The sequence below is a fragment of the Hevea brasiliensis genome, chromosome 17, assembly GCF_030052815.1.
Source record: "Hevea brasiliensis isolate MT/VB/25A 57/8 chromosome 17, ASM3005281v1, whole genome shotgun sequence".
NCBI classification, from domain to species: Eukaryota; Viridiplantae; Streptophyta; class Magnoliopsida; order Malpighiales; family Euphorbiaceae; genus Hevea; species Hevea brasiliensis.
The window spans coordinates 9,236,797-9,254,751 of NC_079509.1; the positions used below are offsets into that span (position 1 = coordinate 9,236,797).

Consider the following 17,955-nt stretch of genomic DNA (forward strand, 5'->3'; position numbering starts at 1 on the left):
GAGTTAAAAAGACTCTAATTTGAGACCTCTTTCTTTATATTTTAGAGGTGAAAGAAAATTAATTAAATTATTTTTTATTGGAAAATATTTATATTATTTATAAATTGTTATTTATATATTCATAATTATATTTTAATATATTTTTAATATTTTATTCCGTCTATTAAATAATATCTTCGTTATATTTTATGATTAATAGTATGTGAAAATATAAAATTATTCGCTCTCATTTGCCTTCTCCTTCAACCATGTAAGCTAAAATCCACCCACCCCTCTCCCTCACAGAACCTCACAAGTCTTCCGTTTATCTTATGCTGTATATACCCATCTCTTTTTCTCGACCCCTTTCTTCTTCTTTTTAACTCCAATGAGTTCCTCTGGCTTCGTAAGGAACAACGGTGGTTTCGCAAGCTCTACTCACTCCTTAATGAGATTTGAACATTAAACCTTTAAATTCAAGCTTTGAAGAAACAAATTTCATTTCACGGAGGGGGTTAGATGCTAGAAGACTATGACGAATATTAGGGCTTTGTTGCAAGTCTTCACAATAAGATTTGCTAAATTGCACAATGGTGTAGTAGTATTCACACCAATATAACGCGATCGACCATGACTCTTCACTACAACAAATTAAATATAGGCTTTAATAATTTTTTTAATATTATTTTGTACATAATATTGAAGTAATAAATAATATTAAGATAATATATTTACAAGTCAAGGTAACATATAAAAGAATAAATAATTATTGATGTAATTTTCAATTTACATAAACTATGTAGTAAATAATTACAATACCTAAAGACTTTTTGCCAAACCTTAGCTATGTTTGGTTTTGACCACCTCCAGTTCATAGGCCCGAGACGGCTCATGGCCATGCCTAAACCGAGAGCACCTGCAATTGCCCTTTTTGTTTTTTTCAAAGACCGTTTGGAAATGACTATGTAATTTGATTTGGATCACGAATCGTTGACCAGTTCGGAGTCTTGAGTTTGCTAAGATTGGTTTATTCAATTATATCTCCAAAATTACATTTTCTCTTTGGATTCCAATAATCATTCAAAATAATTTATATTATTTTTTAAAAAAAATATTTTTTTAAATCCTTTTTTATTTAAATAATCAAAATTTAAACTCAAAAATTTTGAATTTTTTTTATCTTCAATCAAATCTTAAAAAAAATAATATTTTATATTATAATCATTAATTATGATAAATCTCATAAATTAATGATAATAATCAAATAATTACGTATTTTAAAATTTACTACGAGGAACCTTATATTTTTTTTCTCCGCTTTATTGTTTTTTCGGTCCCACTTCTTTTAATCTTTGAAAATAGACTACACATGATTTCTGTGTCATTTCCTTCCATTCATTGGAAGTTTGAATTCTATCCAAAATACAACTGGTTTTAGAATACTTGGTGCATATTTCCTCCCCACTTTCTTTTCCTTGCTATATATATATATGTCCGGCATAATCACCAACTTTCACTTCCAACTCTTAAAGCAATTCCATATGTATTTTCCTCTCTCTCCGTTCCTCTGCTCAGTCTATCTTCCCTCCTCTCTCCTTCTAAACACCAAAAGAAGACAAAAAAAATGCTGTGCATGTTTTCTTCTGTTAATTAGTATTTCAAGTCTTAATTTCTTGCGTTAATTTATGTGGGTTTGAAATATACTGTAGCGTGAAAGAAGGGAAAACAAAGAATTAAAGTTTTTGATAGGACAGAAAGATGATGAGAAGCAACAGTGAGTCACCAAGACTTGATCGAAAGACGGTCGAGAGGAATCGCAGAATTCACATGAAGGATTTATGTTTCAAGCTGGCTTCTCTCATTCCTTCTCATCACTTCAAACATTCTAAGGTAAACACTTGATTTAATCAGTTTCGAGCCTGTAAGTTATCAAAAACTTGTTTACTGGAGAAGATCAAAAGAAAAAAACACTAGGCATCACAGACACATACACGATCTGAAATTTGACTGCCAAGAGTTGGAGCAGTGCGGGTCCACTTCTGAGAATTTTTTTTTTTTCTTTTTAAAAGACCACCATCGATCCATGTTTAGTTTCTTGGCTCTTTTGTTTTTGCGGTCCAGTTTGTTTGGATACTATAGTTGTGAAAAGAAACGGATAGCTCCTTCACATGTACCAGTTGCTTCAAAATTATTGATGAATGGAAATAAATTATGCTGTCAGCTAGCTACCTACTTTCCTTTCATAAAAGAGAACTTCAATGTTAGAACGTTGGTAGCAGCCACTATCTGCCTTGCTTAATATTCATCTTAATTGGTTGTGTTTGTTATTATAATAGTTAGTTACTGAGAGATTAAAATTAAATTTAAATGCTTAATTAATTAATTAATAGAAAAAAATTGAAAATTATGGAACATTATAGTGAAATTATGGAAATATTAATGATTTAAATGGATTTGATGCAGGACATGCTATCGCAGCAAGGTCAACTAGACCATGCTGCCGCCTACATAAAGCACCTGAAAGAAAGAATAGAGAAATTAAAGAAGAAAAAGGAACAGGCAATGGGAACTTCGGTAGCTAATAATAGCACCATGGATGCAATGATGATGGGATTGAGATTGCCAATGATTGAACTTAGAGACTTGGGTTCAAGCATAGAAGTGGTTTTGATTAGTGGGTTGAAGAAGAACTTCATGTTTTATGAAGTTATTACAATTATTGAGGAAGAAGGAGCTGAAGTTGTCAGCGCCAGCTTTTCAACCGTGGGTGATAAGGTCTTCCACACAATTCATGCTCAGGTGATTACTAATGACTCAACTTTAAATCAATTTTAACTTTCTTGACAATTAAGCAGACTATTTTTTATTTGATTAGGTCAAAATCTGTAGAGTTGGTGTGGAGACTTCAAGGGTATGCCAGAGACTGCAGGAACTGATTTACTGGAGTTGCATATGAAACTTTCAGAATACTGAAACAAGAAGAGCTTTCAGGAATCAGGATCTCATTGAATTATCCAATTTTTACTCTGTGAAATCTGGAGATTAAATCATGCCCAGTATGGAATATCTAGCATCCATAGTTCCTCTGTTAATAGGAATAATATTCCTTACTTTATGTGTGTTAATTAGATTTTGTTGGCACTTCATGTTTCCTCTTAATTAAATTCTTATTTCTTAATAACTTTATTCTTACATGAATGTCTCTCCTTGCCTGATTTCTTAAAAAAACTGCACGCCACATATTTATCGTATGATATTTTCTTGTTTGTGTTAATTTGCACAATCTCCTACCCTTAATTACACTTCGCTTGGAGGAGAGAGTTAAAGTAAAATAACTTCTTTTCATAATTTTATAAAATTTTATTGTTTAATCGAACTTTGGAAGGAAGAGAAGGGTTTAAAGGTGTTTGAAAACAAAAACCTCTTTTAATTCACTGATTTGTTAGGTTAAAAAATGAAAATTTTTAGTGGTTTTCAAAATTATACCTTATAAAACCTAATATTTAATTAAGAACAAACGTAAAATGAAGATCAATTAGACTTCTAAAATTCGTAAATTAGGTCATTTTTAAATAATTTTTTATACACATTTATTCACCGGCTAAATTTTTTTTTTTGTATTTTATAATTTAATCTCTAAAATTTATTAGAATTACTATTTGATCTTCTCTTTGTACTCTTTATCTTTCATCTTTTTTTCTCTTACTCGTTGTCCTTCGTCTCTTTTTCTCCTCCTCCTCCGCCTTAATTTATGCTTCACTTATCAAAAGAATACCACAATGATTAAAATATTCAACTAAAAATTAAAATAGAAAACAATATCAATTCATTTTTTACACTCTATCAATCTTACCTTAAACTTTAAAATCAAAATCAAATATTCAACAAATTTAATATAAAAGTATCTATATCTATACTTCCATACTCTATGCTATATATAAATGTGATAAGAGGGGAGAACATTTGCTTTCTCAAAAATACCCTTTATTTTTCAATTTAATTATAATTATATTTTTATTATTTAAATTAATTTAAATATTTTTATAAATTTAAAATTTTTAATTTTAGAGTTCATATAATTTTAAAATTTTTAGTCATGCTTATACTTAACTTCAATTAAATATAAATTTTATAAGAATAAATTAACTAAAATAATTAAGAAATTAATAATTGAAAAATAAAAATAAAATTAATAAGTGAAAATATGAAATTATATAAAAAATTATATATCAAATAAAAATTAATAATATTAATAATATGGGTATGCACAGTTAATTTTATCAAATTAAATTAAAAAAATTGAGTATAAAATAATTAAAAATAAAAAATAACATTGTATAAAATTATACTAAATTATATTTATTTTACTATTTTATGTATAAACTCTTAAATGGTATAGAAAAAAATTTAGATTTTTTATACTAATTATATATGTCTTACAAAATTTATAAAATGCTAAAAACTAATTAGTTTTGATAAACTCAACACTTTATTATTTAAGAAATTTAACACGAAAATATATAAACTAATAAAATAATAAATAGCTAAATTTAGATATTTATAAAACACTTATAAATATAAAATAATAATAATAATAATAATAATAATAATAATAATAAATTTTTCATACCAAAATTCACCTCTATAATTTTGTATTTTCATTGATATATTTTTATTTTCATTATTTTAATTTAAAAATGATAAGTGTATATAAAAAATTATTATATTTTTATAATAAAGAATAATATATTATAATAATATTATATTATATAAAAAATTAATAAAAAATTATATATTAAAATATTACATTATAAATACATACAATAAATATAAAAAACGTGGGATGCACATTTAAAAAGTATAAGAAGTTATTCAACACTTTTATAAAACGTTAAGAATCAAGATGTCATTTAACATTTGAAGTCAACAGTGCTTATAGGCTTCTCTTTCCTACATGTCGTGCACAACAAGAACTGTGACAAATTAGTCTAATTTGTCTATGAATGATAATGAATAGGATATTTTTACATATTCAATCTAATCAAACTTTATTAAGATAGATTTATGAAGTATATAATTAAGTTTGAATTGAAAAAATAATATTTATGTTGGGTTTTTGATAGCTTTAGATTTTATATTTTTATACCTATTTATATGAATGATTAATTAAATATGAAAAATATTTTATTAAAATTTTCAATTTATATTTTAAATAAATAAAATTTTAATATTTTATAAAATTATTAAATTTTTAAAATATAATTTATTAATAAAAATATTATATATATTATTAATTAAAATATATAAAGTTAAATGAGTTTGATATAATAATAATCCAATTTGAAATGGTTTCAAATAATTTAGGATGTATTTCAATTAATCAAGTTTAAGATAAATTTTTATTAAAAATATTAATTAAATTCAAATTTAAACCGAGTTATTTTTAAAAATATTTTATTATTGTCATTCCTATAATAGGAAAGCTTTCACTTAGCGCTGCCATATGGCATTTTAATAGCAGAATTTGTCATTTGAATATATATATGTTTTTTAATTTTATCATATGACATTTATTATATAAAAATTATTATATTTTATAATTATAATAATAATTATTGTTAAGTATTTAATTCTATTTTTTATTTAATTATCTATTTAATTTTTTAAATATCTTTATTGTTACCACAATTTTATGACTAACTAATTAAAAATATTAGATATATTTTAATAATTTTATAAATTTCTTATTTAATAATTCTTAATTTTTTAATTATTTCATTTAATTATAAAAATATAAAAATTATATATCTTAAAATTAATAAAATAATCTAAAATTATACTATAAAAATAGCAACATTGAGTTAAATACTTTATCATCTCTCATCTTTTATTATATTTAATAAATTTTAATTTATTTTAATATTATTTTATTTTTATTTATCTTATTTTAATAGGCATTTAATAAAAATATATTTTCAATTATATATATATATTATAGAAAAATGAAATAAATTTTTATTTTAATAATTATGATAGACAAGAAATTTATATTAATATATAATTTTCATTATTTTTACAGTATAATTAATAAATGTTTAATATTATTATTTTGGTTACTATTAATCATGTTATATTGTTTTATTATTATTTAGAAAATTTTTAAATTATATATATATGCCAAGTAATTTCATTATTTTTTTATTTTTTGTTAATTAATTATATAATTTCATTAAATTATGATTAAGTTATTTAATTATTACATTTTAATACTATAATAAGTAGCTATTATTATTATTATTATTATTATTATTATTATTATTATTATTAGGAAAGTTCAATTTAATTAGAGATAAGAAAAACTATGAGTTAATTACTAATTTAATAATTGCACTCAATAAGCATACATGCTAATTTTGTATATGTTTAATTTTTTAAAAGGTGATCTAGATTTTTATAAAATAAATTCAAGATGAGACGTGATTTTAAATTTATCATATTTATGCCAAGTAGCAAATTTTAATTGAATTTATTAATGATAATTTTTTCTATATTTTATAAGCAGATGTAATATATATTTATTATATAGTTTATTTTTAAATATAATTATTAATTAATTTAATTTTAAAATTTTAAATAATAGGAAAATATCATAGCCTATTAAATTTTATATGAATTTTTTCTATCTCTTCTTTTATATATATATACACACACACACACCGATACTCTGCTTATTTGAAAATATAATTAATTTAACTTTCCTTTTGTATATAATTAAACACTAAGTTCAAGAGCAAATTTTAACTTCTTATCGTTATTAAAAACCTAATTGTTAAAAGGCTCTAATGGCGAATTAATAATAATCTGTCAGTAATTTATATTATTGGCAATAATATATATATATACACACACACACTGATATTCTGCTTGTTTGAAAATATAATTAATTCAACTTTCTTTTTGTATATAATTAAACACTAAGTTCAAAAGCAACTTTTAACTTCTTATTGTTATTAAAAACCTAATTGCTAAAAGGCTCTAATGGCGAATTAATAATAATCTGTCAGTAATTTATATTATTGGCAATAATATATATATATATATACACACACACACTGATATTCTGCTTGTTTGAAAATATAATTAATTTAACTTTCTTTTTGTATATAATTAAACACTAAGTTCAAAAGCAACTTTTAACTTCTTATTGTTATTAAAAACCTAATTGCTAAAAGGCTCTAATGGCGAATTAATAATAATCTGTCAGTAATTTATATTATTGGCAATAATATATATATATATATATATATATATATATATATATATAGACACACACACATCGATATTTTGCTTGTTTGAAAATATAATTAATTCAAATTTCCTTTTGTATATAATTAAACACTAAGTTCAAGAGCAACTTTTAACTTCTTATCGTTATTAAAAACCTAATTGTTAAAAGGCTTTAATGGCGAATTAATAATAATCTGTCAGTAATTTATATTATTGGCAATAATATATATATATATATACACACACACTGATATTCTGCTTGTTTGAAAATATAATTAATTCAATTTTCTTTTTATATATAATTAAACACTAAGTTCAAGAGTAACTTTTAACTTCTTATCGTTATTAAAAACCTAATTGCTAAAAGGCTCTAATGGCGAATTAATAATAATCTGTCAGTAATTTATATTATTGGCAATAAATATATAAATTCATTACTATTTTTATTTTTTTTAAGTTACAAGTAGCAAAGTTTACAACTCAATTAAAACTTTTCACTAATAGATATCATACATGAATAAGGCTAAATCATCTACAGTTACATCATAATTATGACTGACCAAGTGTAATAAAATCAATCACGATAGGTGATAATTTAATTTTCATTCATTTGTTGTAATAAATTCAAATTTTCAGCCAAATTTAAGAATTGATTCATTACTTATTTCATGTTATGTATTATAGTAATTAAATGTTTATTTTATAATATTTTTTGAAGGTTAAAAAATAAAAAAAGGAAAGAAAAGAAAAGAAAAGAAAAGAAAGGGAGTCGTCGTGCGAGCATCAGAGTATACGAGACCCTGGAGTTGGTCAATTCTGGTCGTCTGTGTGAAGGCCTTTAATTTATCACCTACAACTTTCTTTTCAGCCTCCACACACATGTATATTAGTTGAAGGAGTTGTTCTTGGATGCTAATACATGAAGAAAATATCAAGTATAGTGAAGCACGCATGCATGTTTCAACCATAGCAGCAGTCAACTAAAGATCAAGACCTTAAAACCCCTCAAATAAGGCACATGTATTGCATTTATTTATTTATTATTATGGTTTATTAATTAAGAGTTTTATTGATATTAATTCTTTCAAATTAATGATGTAATTAATAGTGAAGTGAATTTTATCAAAAATAAAAAATATATATAAAAAAGAAAAGAAAAATTCAAAGAATTAAAAGAAAATTACGTACAAAAAAAATGACAAACTAATCAACCTGAGTAAATTCAAATCGATACTAATACCTTTATATATTTAAATATTAGTTAAGATTTGAAAATGTCGTTTTCCCTCCCTGCAAGCCAAAACATCATCCACACAGAAATCTATCTTCATTGACACTGAATTAAGCTAAACAAAACGACATTACTTTTTGCTTCCTTTTATTTTGGATATGACTCTTTATTTTTAGCCAATTCTAGGCTAATATTGACCCTACTTCAGTCCAATAAATAAGCTTTAGACAGCCTCAAGTTGGGATTCAAAGCTCAGCTCTGTGAAGCCCAATCGGTGGCGATTGGATTTATATTTTGTTTTGAACAATTTAGCTGGATTCCAGTTATAGTGACGGACTGATGGCCCATGGTATAAATAATCCAAAGGATTTGCAGAGTCACTATTAATTCACAAAACCCAATCTAAATAATGCAGTTAATATTAAAGAAAATTATTGATCCAGTGTAAATTTTTGAGATTGCATCAATCACTTTCAAAATCACAATTGGATGGCTATATTTGGATGAAATTGAAACGCAGACTATGACATATAAGAGATGAGACTCAGACAAAACGCGCTGCAAATTTAATATTTTGATACCTTTTTCATTTGTAACTTTCATTTGCATAATGAGCCTCCTAATAATGTATTATTATTTTGTTCAATGATGCCCTCCAAGATTGATGCTCTAAATATAGATGATCTGAATTATATTCATTCAAATTAATTCTAGGTTTTTCCCTGCTGATTTTTTTTTTCTGCATTTGACGACGTAGAAAAAGAGTTTTGACAATTCTAAATGAAAGTTTCATTTATTTTATGAAAAATATTTTTAAAATATTTTTTTTATATTTTTTAACGTTTAGAGCATTTAAGAAAATAAATTAATAGAAAATAATATTTCAGTCAAAGAGAAAATTAAAATCATTTTTAAGAAAAATAATTTTATTTTAAAAAAAGAATTTATTTTTATTTTTTAGAATTTGATAATCTTATTAAGATGTGAAAATACTTATAAATATATAATATAAATACATTACAATTAAATAATAAAAAATATTTTTATGGAAAGAATTTTTTTAAAATATTTTTTATAAAAATGTTTTTTTTTTAAATATATAAATTATGAAATAAATAGAGTATAAATTAATAATTTTCGAGTGAAGTTAAATAAATCTATCTTCTCCAAACTAAATGAAAAAAGAATTGATTAAAGATTTTATGTTGCAAGTCAATTTGACTTGTGAGTAATTGCATTTCTCAATGTTTTTATAATCCGACTGATTGCAGAATTGGTTTGATTGTCGATTCACAATTTATGGGTTCTTCAGCATCCCATTCCTACATTGATCAGTGTTCGCTGTAGAGAGAGGTGACGAAGCAGGTGATTGAGCTTGTTCGTTCTGGTGCGAATGAAGACGAAGAAGAAGAAGAAGAAGACGGAGCCAGCAGACAAAGCTCCAATTAGAATCACTAATACATGAATTATTGTTGTATGTGTCTATGGGTTGCTTTTTGGAAAAAATAAGCCTAATTTCAACTTTTTAATTAAATAAATTTATAATTTAATTTAATTATATTTAAGTTCAAATAAATTCAGTTTTATTAAAATTTTTAAATAATAAAATATTATTTTTTATATTTTTTAAATATTAATAATTATTTACTTTTATTTAAAATAAAAATGAAAAAAAAAAGACTCACTCATAAACCCACGCAACACACTCACAATCCATAACACAACATCAAACATAACAAAGCATAATCGTGAATCAACACTACACAGTACATCAATGCAACTCAAAATATATCTCAAAATGTCATAATTTTACTCATGATCTAGTTTGTTAATCTCTAATATGGACTCATATCAACTCCATATGAGAGAAGAAATCGATCAAGAACCAAGCATAAAGAGGAAGAGCTTAAAGACACATATTGGTGTTGTGGGTTTGTTGAAATCGAAGAAGTCACCCGTGTTCACGTGACTGGTTGGGAGCCCCTTAAATAACATTAATACAATAATGCTCATGTGATGCAAGATCAAATAACGCCATCTATGGCAAGCACCAAATCTCAAGCGGTGCCCTTTTGCTTTACTATATTAAGATCTAATTATAGGGACCATAGATGGATCTTATGACTAGTATTTTCTGATGCACAAGATTCTCTTAAAGACTCAAGTACAGAGCATACTTATGCCTCTGTGGAGAGAAATATGAACATAATATAATTTCAAATTTTCAGGAGAGAGAGAGATTTAGAAGGCCATATGAAAATTTATAGAAGAGTTGATATTATTTTCATTCTGAGGATTTTAACATATAAAGAGCTCCGTATATGGAGAAGGAGCTGGAGACTTATAGTACACTTGTGATTCAAAAGAATCAATTTAATAAAGCTAAAGTAACAATTCATTAGGGTAGTACAGACAGTGAGCATTGGATAATCTGACACACATAAAAGGAAAAATAAAGTGACAACACACTAAGATAGTACAAACAGTGAACGTTCAAATAGACACACATACTTTATCAGCTCTTGGGCATTGTTTTTTAGCAGGATGGCTTGTGACTGGGGCTCAGATTATAATAATTTGAGTCATCAGACCCAATGCTTTTCCCAAAAAGATTTTTTTGTCAGGACTATCATTCAATGGGGTCTTTTCCTTTGTCAGCTGTTGCTATGCTCATATTGATCTCCTGTTCTTCTGTGGGGCCACAGCATTCCTTCTGAATTTCTAAAGAAAAGATGATAGAGGATAAACAGTGAGTGGGCTTGTGTAGCTTCTTTGATTAGTCTTTTTTCAAGATAAATTTCCTCTATGATTTTTCTGAGGTCATTGCGCCAATCAGCTAATGACTGAACCATTCAAGAAAGTGCCATAATTGAGACCTCTAGTTTGTCATGTCACATAGGAAGTTGTCTAACGCTCTAACAAAGACTTCAACTGCAATTGCATAAAGGGTTACCATACACCACAGAAACCATTTTTCTTCAAGAAGCAGTTCTTCTTGAAGTTTTAGGTTGAACGCTGTCGAGAATGGAGTGTTTGGCTGGATATGGGTGTAGTTATCTTTTTTTTTTTAGCGAAGAATATTTGACAGATTCTAGAAATGGAACAAGTGATTTCTTACATAAGCAACGATTTAGGCTAAGGTCATGTTTGGAGTACATCCTGGGGGAAATGTTTTTAATGCAGGAATGAGGATTTTGGGTAATGTGGAACTAGAAGATGGTGATGAGTCTGCCATAAAGATGAGCTGGATGGAATGGTTGGAGGTGATAAGAGAACAAGTATTTGGGTTTGTGAGGAGATCGGGGATAAGGTTGTGTTCTCCTTTTATATACTGAACCGTGTAATTGTATTTATCAAATCAGCTTTTGAGCCTCAATAGTTATAATTTAGGCAAAGTCTTGTTCTTGAAATCTAGCACTTTTGGAAAAGTTGAACTGTCCATCATGATAAGATAATAGTGGCCTATAAGATGAAATTCAAAATTTTTTATTCCATTTTTTATGGCCAATATTTCCTTGTAAATCGTGTGATTGTACTTTTTTAATTCTTTGAATTGTCCACTAGCATAACCACAGATATTCTTTTTCCCATCCACTTCCTTAAGTAGGACGGCACCCTAATACTCATCACTTGCATCACTCTGGAATTGCATATGTAAGGTTACATCAGTCAAGTTTTCTAATGTAACCAATAAGAATTGATAAATTTCTCCTAAGGTTACATTAGTTAGGTATCTTTCCTTTATTATTTCATTGATTTTCGAGATCAGTTCTTCTAGCAAGAAAGAAAAATAAGTGGTATTGAGATTGATATCATCTATCCCGGAAAAGCATGTGAAGGAGATAGGCCATCTTATGATATTGGTGCTCAATATCTTTTTGCCTTAATGAGCAGCACTTTCTTTCATGGAATTCTCTTCGACAATCAGTAAGTTTCATGCATCTCCAAGAAATTCCATATGGATGACACCAAGAACTTCCGCTGTACTATTTATGGTATAGAAGTAAGCTTGCCTGCATTCCCTCAACAATGCCCACCAGGAGCAAAGAGTTCCTGTCATTCTTGTCTTGAATTCTCAGAGAATAGCGAGCATAGTAGTTTCTTCTTTTGTTTTTTGTAAATCAATCCATGTACCAAACTGGACTATCCTGTTTCTCCACTGAGAAGGAGGAATATCATCTAAAGTAAACCATGGACCTTTTTGGGAAAGGACTAATTCAACTTCAATGGCTGCAGAATCATCTACTAAAATAGTTGGTTGTGATGTTTCAGAAGTAGATGGCTAAGTAAATAGCTAGTTAGATGCTTGGGTTGATTCAGGTTGATCAGTTCCTGTGGAATCCACCATAAACAGATTTGTAATCTATGCTAACTGTGCCTCTAAGTCGGATTTTGATTTGTATGTTTTAGAAGAAGAATCAGAATCGTCTTGAGTTGGTTGTATAGTCATCTGAGGAAGAGGATTAGGAGGATCCATCGGTCTTTTGTTAGGCCTCTTTCCTTCTCTTTTTTTCTTAGGGTAAAAGAGAGGGTAATAGCCTTGGTGCTATAGTTTGTGCAATTTGAGGCTTGGAAAAAGTTGGTAAACACTGGTACATTTTTCTAGGAGGTGTAAACTGTAACACCCTAACTAGAGTAGTGTGTACATACCCCCAAGACATACATAAGAGTATATCTCAAGGGATTCACTTTCTCTAACAAAACTTGATTTCTTTATTATCAATTTTGCTTCATATTAGGAAAACAGCGAAAGATTTAAAAATTTCAAATTTATTTAAGTCATAGAAAACCAAGCTTATAGGTTTTCCATCTATTTAGAATTTCTCAAATAATGAAATTTGATTTTAAATTTCAAGAAGAAAATTTTTACAGAGTTTTCTTTAAAATTTTAAGTAATTAAAAGTGGCCTGTTAAAATACTTGTCAAACATTCATCATATTATTCTAATAATACATATGAAACCTATGTGGTTTCATTCACAACCCATCTCACAACAACCATAATGTACACATCCATCTCATTAATTGAGAATAAATTTTCATATTAGGAAATTTACAATATATACATATGAAAGTATTTACAAAATACAAGACTTGTTATAATATCCATGCAGTTTGTGGAATTTAAATGGTTACACATTAAAGGATTACATTACATATCAAAATGCCTATACAATATAATCTCCTAATGTGTACAAAATAATCTGGTGTCTTCTCGAGTCTTAAGCAAAACGTCATGTAACACCCTCCCAGTAGCAACTCCGTACATTCTACTGTTCCGGTGACCGGTGTCGGTCCAGACAGCTAGAACGTTCGGAAAAATATTTAAACTAAAGTAAGGAACCATAATTAACTCAAATATTAATAAGAAAAAAATTTAGGAAAAATTTTAAAAATAAAATACAACCAAGTTAAATGAGCCGGTGCCCTAGCGATGGGTAACCTAGTGAGAAGTTGCGGTTCTCGCAACTAGGAGCCCTAGACCCGGGTAAAAATTCATAAAATAATTTTTGGGACTCCAGAGAAGGGTCATTGAGGTTCCTATGGCATTAGAATGCCAAAAAAATATTTAGAAAAATTTTTCAATCGGTACAGACAATTTTGACCAATTAAGCCAAACGGAGGGCATTTTGGTCATTTCGCCTTCAGAGACGTGTTGCGTCCCTACCGCAAGTGCACGGGTCGTACAAGTAGTATAGAAAAATATCGATCCCACGAGGAGTCGTGTTAATGATTGAATTTTTGATATAAAAGTTGACTAAATCGAAGTATCTATGAAATTAAAGAAGTGAATTGATGAGTAATGGAGCGTAAAATCTATATGTGCAAAATCAATATTCTATTTAACAATGTATTGCATTAAACTAAAATTGCATCAAATTGAAATAAGCAAGTTCAAATATGGCAATATTGAAAATGGCAATCAATTAAATTCAATTGAAAATTAACAATGGTAAAAAGGCGATTCCGGAGTTCGGGATTTCATATTCGAGCTATTTTGGGATTTAAATCGGTTATCCAATTTTATGAAACTTATGGGTTTTAAGGAGATTAATTCTTAAATCCTTTGAATTCCCTTTCGAGTGAGACAAAGAGTGCCTTAATCAAACTAATCCTACTTTCGTGGAGTTAGAATTAATTAAGACCCATTAAGTTCTTTAATTAATCTGTGAATCCTCTTAATCCTTAGCCTATTTCTAGGTCTAAGTTAATTAAGTCCAATTTCTTGATTATCTATCACAAGGCCTTCTCCTTTCGGTACTTCAACCATGGATTAAGAACATCACTTAATGGGATCCTACACTAAGCATGTCATTAAGCATACAAGAAATGAATAAAACTCATTAAGACCACAAAATATGGATTACCTAATCAAAATCCACAAAATATCTCAAATATTACAACCCTTACTCCAGAATCAAAAGTAAACTACTCACTATCCATAATGCTTACAAGATATGATGAGTTTAAATGGAAATAAAGCTTTAATCTAAACTAAGAAGTAAGAAATTAAACACTAGAAATGTAGAAAAATGTAAGGAAAGAAAGAAATCTGCAAATCTTGGTTGAAAATGGTGTGGAAGGTGAAAGTGACTCCTCAAATTCTGCCTCTCTTCTCCTTTCCTTTTCTGCTCCTTGTCCCCCCCCTCTAAAATGGGAAAATGGGACTATTTATAGCATTTTTCTGACATGGAGCCCTAAAATGGTATGTTCTAGGAGGAATTAATTGAGGAAATCTTCTGCCAGCTCATTAATGAACTCTTTATGGGACTGCATAAGTGGATTGCATAAGTTATGCAGTCCCTTATGCAGTTTTCGGCTGGTTCTGAGTCACTTATGCGAAACTGCATGACTTGGTGCATAGGTTATGCACAATTCCGTGAAGGTGCATAAGGGAGGCGAGAATGTGCATAAGCTATGCAGTCTCCTTATGCATATTTCGGCTGGTTCTGGAACAGTGATCTTTCTCCTTATGCAGATCTGTATAGCTTATGCGGCAAGTTATGCACAATTTGGTCAATGCATATTTCAGCTTGAAAACTTGTTTTTGACATCTTTGGCTGTAGAAGACACTCCTCAATGGCAAAATTCTCTTCAGTCCTTCAAAAACACCATTTTTCCTACAAAACAAAGTAAAAATTACAAATTAATCCAAAATCGACAATTATGAAAAACTAACTAATTTACTAATGAAATTAGCTAAAAATAACTAATAATAGAATAAAATGGCTATAAAATTAGACCTAAATGACTATGCAAAATGTATGCATCAAATACCCCCAAACTCAAGCTTTTGCTTGTCCTCAAGCAAACTTTAAAATGTGGTGCAAAGTTTTTAGGGGTGCCTTATCCAAAGAGTTATGAAAATTACCAATTGAAGTAACTTAACACACCTTCAGCCATACCAGCAATCCATATACCCATCCTTCAAAATGCAAAGAATCTAATGCTTATCCAAGCTTTCACCGCTTAGACATCAAGTCAATTATCATTCAAAATCCCCAAACCAACCAATCAAAAGAGAGAGTCATGCTCAAAAGGAATTCTAGAACAATCAATAGTCAAAGTGTCTCTATATAGAATGATGGAATTAAATGAATGAATGGATAATTTTCCAATCCCATAGGCAAATTCCCTACTCCTATCTCCACTAATGTAGCAAATACTATCAAGAAATCAAAGGTCTTTTTAGGGATGTAATGGGGCCATGGGGTTCAAAATGAGGCTAAGAAGAAGAATGGGTAAAAAAAGATTCAAAGCATGAGAATATTTCAAATCTTAACAACATAAGGTACACTTCTTATTTTATTATAATTTTTTCTTTTTCTTCTTTTTTTTTTTTGTATATATGGAGGAGAGAAGTACACAATGAGAATTGTCAAGTGCTAGCAAAACACATAAAAATGGAGGGACATTTTGATACTTTAAACTTGTATCTTGCATTTTTTTTATGATTGTCCCTAAAATTGCCACCCCCAAACTCATTCCTTTTAATACTTTGAGTGGATTTCTTTCAATTTGAATGACAATAGTGAAAAGCACATATAGTAGCACTTTTACAAGATGACAAGCACTTCTTCTCCCTTTTATTGTATATTTTTTTCTTTTTTTTTATTTTTTATTTTTATTTTTTTGGTAGAAAGTGTACCTAACATTCAATATTATTCTCATGAAAAGGGTTGGAGTGTTTGGTTCATTGGCTAGGTAGCAATAAGGATTTCAAGAAAAATTAGGGATAAAAAGGCTCAAAGGGGTTTTCAAAGGTCAATTTTAATTAGGAAAAAGGGCCAAAGGTTTAAAATGAGAATGTTTAAATCAAAGAATGCCTAATCATCTCTCTTTTCAAGTACAAGCTGGTATTTCGCCTTGAAAGGTTAGAAAATTTGTTCTAGGATTGGTGAGACATCATTTGACTATCTTGTATCCAATAACTCCCTCTAAACACTTCCTTCTCCAAATGACTAGTTGGGTGGCTTTTTGGCTAAGAAGATATAGGCAAGGGATAGACACTTCAAAACCTTGCACCTTTTAGGAACTTTCAATCCACAAACCCAACTAAAGGGTGAGTCAAATCATTCTCATAGGCACATTTTCAATACTCAAGGGATTTGGCAAAAGATTTTAATGCATGATGCATGATTCCTAAAATGAGTAATGCATTAACTAAATGGAGGGAGTCTATTTGTATGCAATGTGTACAATTTCTAAGTGATGTATAATGTGTGTGTAAATGTGTTATGTATATGTATGTGTGGAAATATATGTAAAATATTTACAATATATGTAAATGAAATGGGATGAGATGTTCCTATACTCAAAATGTGAAAAATGAAGCAAAAATAAAGCAAAAATCAGAATGTGCACCCCCAAACTCAAAATTGGACATTGTCCTCAATGTCTCATGCAATGTGTTATCAAAAGTCAAAGGAAATGGTAATTACCAGGAATTGTAAAGATTAAGAGCAAAAAGAAAGAGTTACCTGGTATGTAGCAGATGAGAATTCAAGATAAAGGGATGTATAAGAAAGCGCACGAGGTTATGCGAGTTAAGTCTTTGTCCAGAGCATGTGCATAAGTAAGGTGCATAAGCAGTGCGGTGCTGCATAAGAGGCAATATATGTTGCATAGGCTATGCAGGACAGTTGCATAAGGGAAATACAACCTGTGCAGTGTATACAAAAGCTGCTGCATGGGAATTGGCAAGGGGGATGTACAACCAGCAGTAGAAGTATTGAAATATATACATAGTGTGGGCAAATATGTACAAAAGGGCAATAAGTGCAATGAAAATCAAAGAAGACTAATGTTAGAGCTATCTAATAAAACTTCAAGAAAAACAGAATTTAAAACAAACTAATTCAGAATAAACAAACATAATCCAAAACAAACTATAAATGTTTGAACATATTTACAAAGAAAAGGTCCTACAAGATTGAACAAAAGTAAAACAGAAGCTAA

At 28.3% G+C, this 17,955-nt stretch overlaps 1 protein-coding gene across 2 annotated transcripts; it reads left to right on the forward strand.

Annotated features, from left to right (window-relative positions):
- Positions 1–1,474: 1,474 nt before the first annotated feature.
- Positions 1,475–3,160, forward strand: LOC110650958 (transcription factor bHLH162). Of its 2 annotated transcripts, none has more exons than XM_021806126.2 (3): positions 1,475–1,869; positions 2,443–2,778; positions 2,869–2,999. In XM_021806126.2, the coding sequence occupies exons 1-3, from the start codon at positions 1,738–1,740 to the stop codon at positions 2,950–2,952; spliced, it is 552 nt and encodes a 183-aa protein (XP_021661818.2). In that variant the 5' UTR covers positions 1,475–1,737; the 3' UTR covers positions 2,953–2,999. The 2 variants fall into 2 exon arrangements, with proteins under 2 accessions (XP_021661818.2, XP_021661819.2); XM_021806127.2 differs by having other exon boundaries at positions 1,478–1,869; positions 2,855–3,160.
- Positions 3,161–17,955: the final 14,795 nt, after the last annotated feature.